This window comes from Xenopus tropicalis, chromosome 1, assembly GCF_000004195.4.
Source record: "Xenopus tropicalis strain Nigerian chromosome 1, UCB_Xtro_10.0, whole genome shotgun sequence".
NCBI lineage: Eukaryota > Metazoa > Chordata > Amphibia > Anura > Pipidae > Xenopus > Xenopus tropicalis.
In genome coordinates this window covers 49,988,847-50,005,012 of record NC_030677.2, presented here as the reverse complement: position 1 = coordinate 50,005,012, position 16,166 = coordinate 49,988,847, and the positions used below count along the sequence as shown (strand labels likewise).

Sequence of the window (16,166 nt, the reverse complement as noted above, 5' to 3'; positions counted from 1 at the left end):
TGATCTGTGTCAAGTCAGAAATCTCCATAAAACTACACATAAATGGTATAGTACTGTTTGAGAGACATGAGGCTTTCCGAATTCCAAATCAGTATAATTTTTGTCCATAAAATAAAATACTGTATGTTTCTGGTATAAATCCCTATATCATTTTTTTTGTTATTTAGAGCTCTAAATCTTGTTCCAGATGTAGAATTACAAAAAAAAACACATCAGGTACATTTAGAAAGCTCAGGTTTGTATAGTTTTCATAGGTAAACTAAACGGCCCTCCTCTCCCAAGGAGAGAGCACAAAATTTTCAAAAAATGTCTGGAGCTTAGTGTAAATGAAATGCAAAATTTTGCTAGCGCTTACACAAGAGGTGCATGCCTGTGCTCTGTAATTTCTTTCTTGCCTAGTGGGGCTTTTTGCATTTAATCCTAAAAGGTTTTAGGTAGTTAGATTCTTTTGTCTGGGCACCTACCCTGTTAGTTTTATTAGGTTCATCATGGAATGGAATACATAAATAAATAATGTATCTATGTGACAAAGCCATCAAGTTAGTTAAATGTATTATTTCTCCATATATCTGGGGAAATACATGTATGGGGTATATTATTTGGAAACCTATTACCCAGAAAGCTCTTAAATGTGGCAGTGTTATTTCCCAAACCCACTGATTGGCCTCTCAAATAATAATAGCAGTTTTAGCCATTTACAGTCCCCCTGGGCAAGTGCACTATGGGGGGGGGGCAAGTGCAAGAGCACACAGTGGCAAGTTACACAATGTAGAATGCCGATTGCCCATGTTTTTGCACTTTGCACATCTATGTGCCTCCCCCGCACCCCTCCTGGATCAAGCAGGAAGCTCATAAGTGATTCTAGGTATAAGTCCCAGGTCTCTGCACTCCAGAGTCCTACAACAAGTTACTCAATGCAGAATGCAGCCTACACAGCGTAAAATGCCCAATTACGGCTTTTTTTCCACTTTTTGTTCCACAATGAGGCTTAGTATTTTATATTGGAATTTAACCAAAATAGCATACAGTAAATCGGCGTTAATTGAGAAAAAGTCATGGCTGTCCCAGGCGTTCTGACAGATCTGAGATCCGTACTTATTTTTTCAATATTTAGAACAACTCTGTACTAGTATGGGACTTGTTATCCAGAATGCTTGTAGATTGTAAGCTCTTTTGGGCAGGGCCTTCTTCACCTCTTGTATCGTTTATTGATTACTTTATATGTTACTCTGTATGTCCAATGTATTTAACCCACTTATTGTACAGCGCTGCGGAATATGTTGGCGCTTTATAAATAAATGGTAATGTAATGTAAATGCTTGGGACCTTGGGTTTTCTGCATAAGGGATCTTTCCGTAATTTGGATCTCCATAACATGTCTGCTAAAAATCATTTAAACATTGAATAAAACCAATGAGCTTGTTTTTCACCCAATAAGGATTAATTATATCTTAGTTGGGATCAAGTACAAGGTACTGTTTTATTATTACAGAGAAAAAGGAAAAATATTTTTAAAAATTAGAATTATTTGCTTATAATGGAGTCTATGGGAGATGGCTTTTCCGTAATTCGGAATAAGGCATCCCATACCTGTATTATCATATTTCATAATAGTTTCAACTTTAAGTTGTCATAAATCACGCATCTCACATGCTGGGGATGACATGACTTGTGCTAATACTCTATTTGCATGGAGGCATTCATTGGAGAACATTTTTTGTTGGTAAAATGAACTTGCTAATTGCTTTTTCCCAAATCTAGCATTAACTGAATGTCAAACATGAGACTACTATAAATTCTTGAAAGCCTTGCTCATTCATATGATCTGGAGCACATGTCTGAGTGTGTCATATGACAAGGAGAAAGCTTTTTTTTTTTTCTTTCCACACACTCTCCCTATCTTTTACATTTGGAGGCAATTATTTTTTTCCACTAAAAGCAGAGCAGATTAAATCACAGGATTAAGAGGAAATCTCTTCTGGAAAAGCTTTGTAGGAAATTGGTATGTGGTACATTAATATGAAGAATTTTGTCAGTGTATAATGAGAAATAGTTCTGAAACTGTGTTAACATTTGTTAAGGAAAAGTGATTCCTTTCTGGTTGTTTTTTTATTCTCCAGTAAATTAGGTGTCTTTAGTATTTGAAACCATTTTTGTTTCTAAAAAGATATATATTTATAATCTGTAACAACTGAAACCAGAATCTCTAATAAATGGGAAATAGTATTACACAGGGTAGAAGGCCCCTTCCTCCCAAATCTGTTTTTGTTTTTATGGGTAAGGGAGAATTTATAAAAAAAAAATGTTTACTTTTTTTTCAATGGCATATTACCGGATGTCAGAGACACCCAGTTTAGGGTTCCACCACTGCAAATAGGTCTCGTTTTACAGCGTTGTTTTTACAATTAAATCTAGGGAATTTTCTACTGTGTAGATAAGATGCAGACTGCAAAAATCCATTCAGTAAGATATGAAGTGTGTAAAAAATGTTTTATATTGTTATAATATTAGAGGTATATTATTAAGTGCCTAAACATTTTTTATGATTTAATTAATATGAGAATAGCAGGAAAATTTCAATTTGTAAATTGTATAATTAATTTTGAAATTTGACATGGTGCTTGATATGTTCTTAGTTTGTCAGGTGCCCTCAGCCCTTCAGTCTCTTTTTATTGCTGCACTGCAAGTTGGAATGATGTCACCCCTCCCCCCCCAGAAACCAGTCAGCAGAACAATGGGAAGGTAACAAGATTACAACTCCCTGACACCCGCACTGCTATAAATGCTCCCATGTCCCACCTAGTGGTAGTTATGAGAATAGCACTCAAAAGTAAAACACCCATGGCCATAACTTCTCTAGTTACATTGAGTAGGAAAAAACATTAGCTTGTCTGAAAGCAATTGCATTGTTAAGTGCTGGCTCTTTCTAAAAGCTCAGGGTCAGGCACAATGAACTGAGATGGCTACCTGCACACAATATTACAACTAAAAATATATATTCAAGAGTAACATTTTTATTTGGTAGAAATAATTATTTGCAGTGTACACTGTGTAATTTAGTAATAAAAGCTACACCATAAAAATCATGACAGACTCCCTTTAATGTCACATATTTGTGTTATTTATTAAAAGGTGCAAACTCTACAGGTCTATTTGAGTGTCATAAGAGATATATGATTTATTGTCAACATTTTGGTCTCTAGAATGACCTTTCTCAAGACCAAAGTGCAAATAAAAATAAATATTTTTCCTCCCACCAAAGAGTTGATCAGACTGAGATACAAAATATTCTCTCGCATTTCAATAACACACAGGCCCAAACAGTGCTTCACCAGCCCAATAAATAGTGGATGTATATGGCATCTTACATTATTTGCCAGAAGCCCTAGATTGACATTCTGGGCCTGGAGTTGATGTTGCCAGGTAAAGAGTTTCAGCCATCTGCGAGTCATGGAACCCAACAAAATATCTGCAGTGAGCAATTTGTTACACATGACATGTTAAGGCCTTCACAGGCCCTGTTGGTAAGTCTTGCACTGCAGCATAGTAACAACATTGTTAAATTCACATTTAGGTAGTTTGGCAGCTAAATGGAGTCTGAGCAGCTGTTTCAGAGGAGCTATTATCGCAATAGTTACAACAGCATTACTAGTGCAAGCAGTGACGAGGAGCTCTTGGATGGAGCTGGTGGAATGATGGACTTCCATACATTGGAAGATGACAACTTGCTGGATGGTGATGCATCTGTTGGTAAGTCTTTTGATATGTGTATATGAAAACACATTTAAAACATTTTTGTTTATGTGAAGTTACATATGCTGCAAATCATGCATTTCATGCAAATCATGCATTTTTTCCAAACTTTTTAAAAGTTACCTTTAAATGTATTTTGTGTGTTTGTGTGAACACTTGGCCTCTCATGTTTGTTTTGCTTCAGGATTTTCCTTTCATACTCTATGCTGATTGCATGTCTTCTATTCCAAGTTACTATTTTCAGATTCAACTTGGCAAACAGCTGCTGGGGAACTAGATACTTTAACTCTGTGCACATACAAATATTAGGCAGTTAGGGACACTGTGAGTCTACACTAGATCCCTGTTTTTTTACATAATGAAAGACAAAGCAACCAAAACTAAATTAAATAGATATTTTCAGAGATTTAGTAATATTTTTCAGTTTAAAGAGCATCTGTATGTGTGCACTTCTTGTTCTGACTCCTGAATCAGTGTAGAAGAATCCAGCTGAATAATAGGCCTGAAACAGAACTTTCTTGCTACACTGTATTAAGAGTCTGAACTAGAAAAAAGAAGGGTACAAGCAAATACTGCTTTAATTGGCAATTTAAAGTCATATTCTAAATTTGCTTTGAATTACTTTTGAATTACTTTTACAAATTTTTTTCGTGGACCTCTTTATGTGTATGTGTGTATATACTGTGTGTATATACTGTGTGTATATACTGTGTGTGTATATATATATATAATATATAAAGCAAGACAGTGAGCTGCACACACCAGGACTTGGCAAAAAAATGATACGTTTATTTAAGCAAAGATTTCTTTGCTTAAATAAACGTATCATTTTTTTGCCAAGACCTGGTGTGTGCAGCTCACTATCTTGCTTTATATATTTTTGCTAGTACCCTGGGCATTTGAACTTTAATAGGGTGTGCTCCGTTTGTTATACATACATACATACATACATACATACATACATACATACATACATAGAGAGTTCCTCAGGTTATTTTATAGGGAAAATCACATGGACTACAAGCAGTAGTATGGGTTGCTTGTTAGAACATAAAGGAGTTTATCTGAAGAGGTACAACAACATATTGAATAAAAAGAAGGTTAATAACTTGCCTAGCCCTAATTGAATCATCCATAAACAGTAAAACTGTTTTGTACCTGTATTTAAAAAGATACAGTATATCATCTACCAGGTATTTATTGACTTAAAAGCATTATCTTGGTAATGAGTAAATATTTAAAGGAATATAAAAAAGTAAAACCTAAAATAATGGGTTACCGCCTGACTCCTCCTTTACTCTCCTCTACTTTAACAAATGGAAGTTACTGGGCAAGCATAGGTGCTGATTCTCGGACCGTGTTTTTCTGCTGGCCCAGAATCAACACTGTGTGGCACTAGCCAAAGACAAAGACAGATCTGTAATAAAATGTTTGTAGACTGACCAGGTGTGACCCACGTATCATTGCAGAAAAAGGATCATCTGTGATCTCATCACAAAGTTTGTGTTAAGATCCCTTAAATTAGCAAATTTGTATTCTATATTTACTGTCTTCTTGCCTCCCTTCCCATCATCTGCCTGAGACAGCCCTAGCTTCAATGCAAAAGGTATATCCTGGTGGTCTGTGGCTGATACATCATCTCTGTGCAGCGGGAACCAATTGAAAGTGAGTGATGTCACCCTTAGGTGCCTTATATAATTGTTACTGATTGGCTCTCGGTGAACAGAGAAGACATCTCAGCTGGCAACCACATCTTTTTCAGCATTCAAGGTAGGTCTGTCTGAGACAGCTAGGAGGAAAATGGAGTCTTTATCATTGTACCAGTATAATAATTAAAATCTGAAGAAATACATCATGCTTAAGTTTGTTGTCTGCGAAGGTTGTGTTAACTCTTTAAACTCTGACACATGTGTTGAACTGTTTTAATGCCAACTGATACACTTAGATGCTGCTGGGAAATATATAACCCAATGTAACAAATTGTAATAGGTTTAAACTTGCTCCTGGCTTACTGGGTTGCTAGTGTAAAACACCAGGGGTAGCTAATAAGTAGAATTTTAGTATGTTAGCGAAAGTTCTGTACTTATCAACGTTTTAATTGGGCTTCTGTTTTTATTGCTTATAATTTTTTAATCATTTTCCTTATTTTTTTGCCCTTTTGCTTTAAAAGGGGTTCACTAAAATAAACAGCAAAAAAAAAAGAAAAACTCTGTGAGGCTGCAATGTTATTGTTATTGCCTGCTTGCAAATGGGATCCTAGAAACCAGACAACTGCTGAAATTTCAAATTTCCAGTGGATATACTAGCCAAGACGGCATTTGCCACTTTTGCCAACTAGGAGACCCTTATGTCTGAAGCCTTGGGTGGCATATATGGTATCCAAAAACCATCTTCTTAATCTATCCTTTGAGGTAGAAAAACTTTTCAGTTTAGAGCTTTAACTCTTAGTGAAATGCATATAACAAAGTAAGGAGCTTACCTCAATATAGGAGGTCATATAAACACCCTTCCTTTCAAGGTTTCAGATCTTCCTATAAATACAGACAGACAGAACTTAAAGAGTGACAAATCATCAAGAGACAAAGCTTATGGTCAGTCTAGCAGAAGGTCCTCAAGGTTTCAGTCAGCAGTGTCTGTTTTTCAACCAATCCCAATGCTAGCAAGGGTAATCAGGAAAATTGCTATTTGCTCAGCAGAAATAATCTAATTGCTCCCTCCTGGTCGAGAATGAGTTGGTACTCTGATCTCCGACTATCTATCAGTCCTCCTTTGCATCTACCAGTATAGAGGAATTTTTTGTCCTAGGGGACAATTTTTCATCCAAACCCAGCAATCGCTTCAACTCAGAGTTTGGAGAAACGGATGTCATGAAAGCAAGGAGCAAGGGATTTTTTCACTCATCCTATTGCATAGCAGGAAGAAGATTACTTATAGAATCTATCAGGGAATTTCCTGTTTCATCTTCCCATTAAAACAGTTTTTCTTATGTTACAAATGCATAAATAAACGCCTTTGAAAAAACAGTTTTTCTAGTTGCAGTTTGTATGGGCGAACTTTAGGCCCTGTCCTGCTGAAAACCGTACCTGCAGATTTTTTTGGATAGGATCATTCTTTGTTTAGATCCAAAGTTTCATTCAGCTTTCATAGGAATTTTGAAGTTATTCTTTCAGCTTTTTCGCTAACCCAAAGGATGAAGCAGGGAGGAAATTTTATCTATGGATGCCAGAAGATGTGTTCTATGTTATATAAAGAAGGGCCAACCTTTTAGGATTTCACTTAACCTTTTTATTTCTTTTTAGGGAAGTAACAAGGGCAAGTGTGTTTAATATGTCTATTGCCAGGTGGATAAAATTCACAATTACCATTACTTATTCTTCTGGGGAATCGGTTGCTTTGGGACCTCCTTTCTATGTACTGCTACTTAACTCTCTCTCTCTAAGTGCTGCCAAGGACCGTGAGGAAACTACTGAATTTATACATATGTAAATTCCTTTTCCCTCAGTCCTAAAGGTAGCACATTATTCCACCCCTCAATTTAATATTATATCAGCATTTTGTGTGTGTGTCTTAATGGTTGTAACCACTGAGGCTGAAAGGGGGGGTAGGGGGCCTTATAGGAGAGGAGGTGGTGGAGCAAATGATTGAGGGCAGTGTTTTTTCTACCCATGGGACATCATCTCTCTCTAAGTAAGTGCTGCCTTCGGGACTGAGGGAAAAGTAATTTATGTAAGTATAAATTGATTCTTTATGCACACCAGAATTTGATGTGTGCGCTCGCTTAGATGGAACATTGGACCTATGTTACAAACTTGGTAGCAGTCAATTTTTGTCTTCACACAAATATCTCTTAGGGCGAAGACAGACGGAGCAATTAGTGACCATGACTTTTAAGAAGCCAAAACAGCCATGGTGACTAACTTCTGTGTTAAATATACAAGTCACCATGACTGAGTGGTAAAAGTCGCCGCAACTTGATTATAAAAATTTGTGGCGGCTAATCACCCAGTGATGGTTAGTCCATTGCCTTTGCTGGAGTCCTGCTTTCAGGCAGTGATAAATGTTTATACAGTCTGGTCTGAGCCCCAATTCCCCAGCACACAAAAAGTTATGTCAGACCTCTTAGTTATGGTTCCAGTGTTTCATTTTAGACACTTTACTTATGAGGTAATGAGGTTATTTGTCCAGAGGTTGATGAATAATGAATGTGGGACTCTTAATGCAGTGCTGTCCAATTGTTTCCATGTAGTGGGTGTATAATCTAGTTCAGCATGTGTTTGTAGACCAGTTTATAGTAAACTGTGTTAAATTTAAAAAAAATTTCATTTGGACAACCCCAGCTTAAAAAACGCATTCCATTGTTGGTGACAAGCAATTCAATCTTGGTGCGTATTGGGTAAAGGAAATCAAAAGTTCAATGTATTCAGTATTGGTTTTGCAACAGTTCATAATGGTACAATAATATTAGAAACTATGAGTTTTCATTGCAGGGGATTTACAGCAGCCTTCTTTCTCATTTTTTTTTTTTTGGGCAATGCACTGGTGTTGACTGGAAGTTTTTGGGTGAGTGTCTCTTCTCATTGAACATGGGAGATGGGGCACTGATGACCTTGTTATTCCCCGTTTAATTATATTTCTAGAAAAGGGCAGGTGTACAATATGTTTTGTATACTACACTGTACAGAGGAAGTCCCTGCTGTATAAAGGGGAACTCTGGCTTCCAAACAAAAATTTGCCCGAAACATTTGTATACCATATTTATATGAAAGTGGAATAAAATATTGATGTTACAAATTGTAACAACTTCTCCACAGTTTACGGACAGCATGTAGGAACTACATAACTCCGTGCATTGCACTGTGATGCTACTTTCCGTATTGACATCACATGTGCAGGGAATTGTGGGATTTGGAGGCTGAGGAAAGTCTACTACTGTTACATTTTTTTGAATCTTAAAGTAGTCACCAGATCAGCAGGAGAACTTCCAACCATATTATTATATTAAAATCATGAAAAGGCTGCACATTTTTTAATTGATGTATATTGCAAAGTTGCATACAATTAATTGTGTTTGGGTGGAGTTCCCCTTTAACAACACTTTCCTTACTGTCAGGAATATTTGTATATATTTGGAATATTTATCAACAGTTGTTCTACTTGAATATTTTTAAATATCCAAAGCACGCTTAGACTTAAAGTGGAAGTTTTTTACTAGACATTTTGGTGCTAAAACTTCACCTTCTTCAGATTTATTAGATTAAAATGACAATTGCTTCCTTATGCAAGTATGGGATCTGTTATCTGGAAACAGATTATTCAAAAAGCTTTGACTTACGGAAAGGCCATATCCCATAGACTTTCTTTTGTATGTATGTATGTATGTATATCTTTATTTATAAAGCGCTACTTATGTACGCAGCGCTGTACAGTAGAATACATTAATACAAACAGGGTGTTAATAAGATAATAGATAAATACAAAGTATAATAATAAATACAGATAAATACAGCAGCAATAAGTTAAGAGTCGAGGACACAAGAGGAAGGAGGTCCCTGCCCCGTAGAGCTTACAATCTATATGGGAGGGGTAACTAACAGACACAAATAGGCAAATATAAGTGCTGTAGGTCACAGTGGGTGACATTACAATATAAGTGCCAGTTCCCAGATCAGGTGATGGGCGAGTGCTCCAAAAGGTAGTCTTTAACCTTAGTTTTAAAAAGACTGGGGGAGGATTCTCTCCGGAGGAAATCAGGGAGGGCATTCCAAATGTAGGGGGCAGCCAGGCAGAAAGGTTTAAGGCGGGAAACCGCAGTAGTAGTGGGGGGCGCAACCAAACGATTGCTCTGCGAGGAACGAAGGAGTCGGCCGGGAACATACGGAGACACAAGGGACGAGATGTAGTGAGGAGCAGAGGAATGGAGGGCCTTGAAGGTTAGGAGAAGAAGTTTGTAGGATATTCTTTGTTTGATAGGAAGCCACGATAAGGCCTTTAGCAGGGGAAGGGCCTGAACTCTCCTGGATGAAAGGAGGAGAATTCTGGAAGCAGTGTTTAATATAGACTGTAGGGGGGAAAGATGGGAGTTAGGGAGGCCGGTTAATAGCAGGTTGCAGTAGTCCAGTCGTGACAGGATGAGAGCATGCATGAGCAGCTTAGCTGTTGCAGTAGAAAGAAAGGGACGAATTTTGGCAATATTGCGTAAGAAAAAGTGACAGGTTTTGACAGTGGTGTTAATGTGGTTAGAAAAGGAGAGACTGGAGTCAAAGATCACCCCCAAACAACGCGCCGAATCGACGGGGTTGATGAGGGTGCCATCAATAGAGATAGAAAAGGGGGGGGTAGGACCAGGCTTAGGCGGAAAGATCATTAGTTCAGTTTTTGTTAGGTTGAGTTTGAGGTGGCGTTGGTTCATCCAGTTAGAGATGGCCAGGAGGCAGTTAGAGAGAGATGGCCAGGAGGCAGTATTTAATGAAATAATTCAAATTTTTTAAAATTATCTTTTTTTTCTGTAATAATAAAACAGTATCATATTCTTGATCCCATCTAAAATATAATCCTTATTAGGTGCAAAACAGTCCTGTTAGGATTTAAATGATTAAATGAATTATTCAAAACAATGTTTACATGATTTTTTTAACTGACTTAAATTATGGTGATTCAAATTACAGCAAGACCCCTTATCAGGAAAACCCCAGGTCTCGAGCATTCTGGGTAACAGATGCCATCCCATACATATACTGCCACCTAATAGTAAATATCCATTAGTTAAATAAATTAAAATATCTTTATAAACAAAAGTTACAAAGTATACAGTAGCAAAATGTAGCTACAATTATTTTAAGGGGCACCTATGGTATTTTTTCAAAGCTGGCCATACACTGGCAGATTTAAAGGAGAAGGAAAGTAATTTTGGCATTTTACTGCCAATAGATTTGCAACATTAGTGCCACCTAGAATGCTATATTTATTTAGCTGAAAGCTTTACTATACCTGAGTAAAGAGCCCTAGAAGCTCCTTCTGATAGCAGCTGCCATTTTAGCTTGGTCTTGTTAGCTTCCTGTTGCAGTTATAGCTGTTGGAAGCTCAGATCACATATTCCTAAGGGTGGGGGAAGTGAGTTCTTATGCATTCATATGGGATGGGGGAGCAAAAGAACGAAGGGGGAGAGAGGAGAGAACTGAGCAGACTCTTGCCCCAAACCTGAAGGAGCTTTAAAAAAGAGGAAGTCTGATACTGAAGAACATGTTCCCAAAAAAGGAGACAAGAAATCCTGTGTTTCTTTTGATAGAGGAATCAGTACAGCGTTTCTGTGAGTGCTTATGGCTGTATTTACATAGACCTTTCTGATAAAGCTTACTTAGTTTTTACCCTTTCTTCTCCTTTAAGTTGATGATTTGGCAACTGCCTATGAAGTTCAAGGCTTAACAAGCTAATTCAATCAATTGGTGTTGCCTGTAATCAGTATTGAGCAGTTACATGCATTCAAATTAGCAAAATTACAAGGGAACCCAAATTTTTGCACAGCCAGTTTTTCACATTTGATTTCATTTCATACAACTAAATAATGTTTCACTAAAAATCTTTGTTTAGAAAACACTCCAGTACTCAGATGTTCCTGGGAAATGAGATACCACTGTTATCTTTTTTTGTTGAAAGCAGAGTAAATTATTATGCAGGCTGAGGCTGTAGAACAAAATGTAGACTATGTAAAAAGCCTCTGTTTTGCAACCAATTTCCACACATATGTTCTTTTAGTTTTCCATAAAATGAATTATCTCCCATATGTAATTAAAGGGCCAGATTTTGATCTTTTAAAAATCTACATGTGTATGGGCAGTTTTACTGTACCTGTCTATATTGCTATTCAAGCAATATCATCTAGTTAAAGCTAGGAAAAAATGCGGGTAGCTACCTGCATTGTTAACAATGAACATTTTCAAACCTGACCGATGTCGGATGAAAGATTGCTAGATGTATGATTGTTCAGTGCACACTAACCTTACTATAATTTGATGGTTTTGTGGGATTTCACTGAAACTGGTTGTTAAAGGAGAACGAAAGTCAAAATTTATAAATCACACTCCTCAATAGTTCTACTATTGTTCAGTTAAATCGCTATATTTTTGGATCGCATAATAAAAGATTTACTGAGTTACAACTTACAACCTAATTTCTCTCCATTTTGTTAACGGCGCCGCCATCTTGAAAAAGGTATTCCCACTTCCTTCCCTCTCTGCTCCACACTGCGCATGCATTTCATCCCCCCCCACCCTGACCCCAGGCATGCGTCCGTCCTTTCTCACAGTTTAATATATATATCTCAGTGCAGAGAACCGCACCTCGCTCGGCACCATGGCAGTTGACTGCAGACAAATGTAGGAAATTATTTGTATGCCCCCGTAGCAGAGAAAAAATGAATGGAGCGCGCTCGCGCGTTGCTATGGTAACAGTGGTTCCACTTCTGATGGCTGGTGGGCTTGTAGAGTGGAGGTCAGTATGACGCGCACGCTACAGAACAGGAGACAGGATTGCATTACAAATATGCGCACATGAAGGGAATTGAAACCATTGCGATTAAGGCTGCCGCTGGCAGCCTGCAGGAAGTGGAGAGATATTTTAGTGATGTCACTGTAGTCTTCACACTGCTGTAGGCTGCCAGCACCATATCTCAGAGAAGCAAGCAGGGATCTGGGAATTTAAATATGCAGTAAGTACTTAAAAAGAATGCCTTTAGACTTACTTTTAATTTATATTAACCTTTCATTGTCCTTTAAGAAAGGAAAAATCATTACATGTATGGTCAGCTTAACCCATAGCAACCAATAAGGTGATTGCTTCTAAAAATGTGACCAGTTAAATATATATGTATATGAGATAAGAAGGTATGTTCAGATGACACTTCAAAAGTAAAAATAATTGAAATCACAGTGACAATTCAGTGTAGCTAAATGTCTGGCATAGGTGTTACCTATATAATGAAAAGCAAATACTAAACCAGAAAAAGAATTATACTTTATTATACTTGATGTTGCATTATTACACAGCACTTCACAGAGATTATATATAATTTATATCAGTCCATGCCCCAGTGGAGCTCACAATCTAAGGTGCCTGCCAATTTGACAAAGTGTAATTTTCACCATAAACTTATCCATATGGTTTTATACTGTGCAAGGAATTCCATGGGAAGAACATACAAGTGTCTACGGGTAATGCCCAGGTCTAGATCCAGCTTACGGCCTGCAAAGCAGAAGTGCTAAATGAACCACCATGCCTATTATACGCATCCTGCAGTTGTGTACTGCCACTGGGGAAAATAATGGAGCCTAGCTTTTTGCATTGTCATTCTCAGCACACTGATGTCTCTGATAGAGGTGACATGGCCAGGCGGTTTATTTATATTTTTATGTAATATATATATTATATGATATTTTTTCCGTGTTAGTTATGTGAAAGGCACCATCTAACCTGATGGTGCAAAAACGTGATTCCCAGTTGCGAGGCATGAACCCCATAAAACCATTGAATGTTCTTATAAATGAATCTACAACTGAATCTTAGCAACAGCAGGCAGGTCTCGAAGATATTGGTGGGGAGTACACCTGCCCCCAAATTGGCACGCATGGGTGGTCAGAGGCTGCACCTGAATCCTTCTACTTTGATCCAGCCCATAGGTGACTTGTGAAGTAGAACAGGGATGCATTTCAATTATGTAAAAGTGTTACCCTGTGCCTAAATGGGTTAATGACACTTGTAAAGCTATTTTTAGGAGTGGGTCTCTTTATTGCTTAAGTAGTACATATCAGGGAAAAGGGATTAGTTGTGCAATCGGCTTAGGAGGGCTGTGCAGCAGTGGCTGCAGATGGAGCGGTGGTGCTGTTTCGCTCAGTCACAGCTAGTCTGTAGCCAAGAGCAACCGGCCTGCATTCAGTTCCCTCTGATGATGTCACCAAGTGAGGCTGAAGGCAGTCCCTGCAAGGAGGCAGCATTCTCTGTTAGTGCTGATCAAACATGGCAGCTTCCCAGGCTGCTGCTCATACATTAGCTGCTTGATTAAGGGACATTTTAACACTCCGACTCCCCAATGGATATATCTTCAGATCCCTACCTCCCTTATGATGGTGGTGGAGACAGTATTCCTCTCCGGGATCTGCATAAAAGAGGTAGGTTTGGTGATTTGAATCTGCTTCTCCAGGTGTTTCCTTCATATGCATTCCCTATTCTAAACACACACGGATATATCATCTTTGCCTTTCTCTGTTCTGTTTCCCTGATTCAGTGTTAGTGAGATCTCCAAGTAAGTGTTACTTTTTATTTGTAGCAGGCTTTTGTCTATGGATTACAACCGAATAAGCTTCCATTAGCCTTGGGAATCCATTTTCATATGAAGCAGCAAGGCAATGTACCCCTTCCCCCCACCCGCCCCTGTTCTTCCAAATGCTTGTAGTTGGTATCGTTGGAAATAGATTGTCAGTTCAGTTGCTTTAGGCTTGTGAAAATATATTTTTTAATGCAATGACAGGCATTACATTATTAAAAAAATATCTTAGTTATGTTAACCTGTTCTGTTCAAACTTTGCCATATAACATAACATTTATATATTAGATGGGTAGCATATGTACGTATCTATTATTCAGTATGCTGTTTTCCAGACATGGGGTTTTCCATAATATGGGGGACTAAAAAAATAGATATTTAAAAAAAGAAAAAAACTTAATATGATTTTGTTGTCAATATGGATTTATGTAGCTTAATTAATATCAGCTTCAAGGTATTGTTTTATTATTAATGATAAAAAGCAAATCTGTAAAACAAATAAGAACTGCTTTCTTAGGTAAGATTTTATAGGAGATTTCTGAATAACCGGTTTCTGGATAAGATTATTGATTTGCGTTAAGCTGTCTGACAGAGGCAGCCTTCATGAAATAAACGACTTAAGAACGTCACTGCTGTAGTGCTGACGCTCTACATTTAGTATTGGATGTTGCAAATGTGATGATGGCTGATCATGACAGCTCCCCGAGGCCAAATAGAATTAGCAGTATTCCCTGTCTCTACTTAACACTGCAGTATTTTAATAGGAAACATTCTGTTGCTTTCTCAGTGTGTCAGTTTTATTGTGTAATTTCAGATGTAATGTGTGATAAGGTAAATTCCACCTTTGCCCTAAATCAAGGAACCCAGAATCTCAGCCTTGCTGCAATTGGAAACTGCAACTCCCAGAATTCCCTCCAGCTCTAACAGCTGATGAGATTATTGGATAGCCCTATACTGAACTGAATTTTTCTTATTTATTCAGGAAACCATGGTGTAATTCATCCTTTTTTTTTTCTTTTTTCTTCAAAGAAAAATGTACAGATTGGCAGAAAATTGTGTGGTCAGAAGAGAACAGAAAGGGATAATAGAATGAGGCAGTGTGTGTGTGTGTGTGTGTGTGAAGGGTCATGGAGAGATGGGAGGGGGGCATGGGGAGGGTTTGGAGAAGGGGTAGGGCAGAAAAGACTGAAAGATAAGATCACAGATAAGAGTGTGTTAGGTTGAATGCAAAGAGTTTACAGTATTTACTGTTTAAAGTAGAATAATGAATAGGTGTGGGGGTAGGTGTTACATAGGGCAGAAGTATGTATCTGCCCTCGTGTGCTGATCAAGAAGGTTTCACACACAGACTAAAAGAATGGCAACAGGAAATGCGAGAATAGCTTGTTATCTAAGCTCAACCCTTTCTTCTGTACTCTGATCATACACAGATTTATAATGATTCCCTGCTGACAGTCAGTGTGTGATCTTTGGTTTCATTGTGAAATTTTGTGGTAGTTCAGAAGTTGTGGTCATTCCAGTATACCTGTGTTTTTTTTAGCACACTGCATAGTGATTGAGAAATTGGTTTCTTTTAAGCTTGTTAAACTACTTGTTTTATACAGCCTTGTACAACTATTCAGACCCTCTGGTAATTCTCTTTACTAAATAAATCCTAAAAGCCACAGTGACATCAAAATGGCTCTTGAAAACATTCCTAAATTTACTGCTAAATACTACACAGTATAAACATTTGGTGTATGATTTGTTATTCAGCAAGATGAGAGACTTGGTCAAGGGATATTGATTTGTAGTCTCTTTGTATAGTACTGCAGAATTAAAGTTTATTAAGAAATACATGTTAGTAGCAGCAATAATAGGTACTTCATTGACCTGATGACACACATACATTTGTTTTATTATAACTTAAGTAAAGCCCCCTAAGTTGGAGACAAATGTCAAATTGATTTCTGGAGTCACATAGGATATGCAAATAATTAATTGAATTGAAGCAATCAATATTAGCAGTAATCGTTATTAAAAGTAACGATTACTGCTAATATTGGGACATTCTAATATTAACAAGCAGTGCCTCTCTTTGCTTTGGAAATCTAAACTT

At 37.6% G+C, this 16,166-nt stretch overlaps 1 protein-coding gene across 8 annotated transcripts in view; it reads left to right on the top strand.

Annotated features, from left to right (window-relative positions):
* The window catches only part of clcn3 (chloride channel, voltage-sensitive 3), a 46,210-nt gene that overhangs the window by 3,513 nt on the left and 26,531 nt on the right, over window positions 1-16,166 (top strand). For 4 of the 8 annotated variants that reach the window (XM_012957404.3, XM_012957414.3, XM_012957396.3 and 1 more), the window contains 1 exon segment: window positions 3,575-3,750. In XM_012957404.3, the coding sequence (XP_012812858.1) occupies window positions 3,591-3,750 (160 nt within the window). In that variant the 5' untranslated portion in view covers window positions 3,575-3,590. 8 annotated transcript variants of the gene reach the window in all.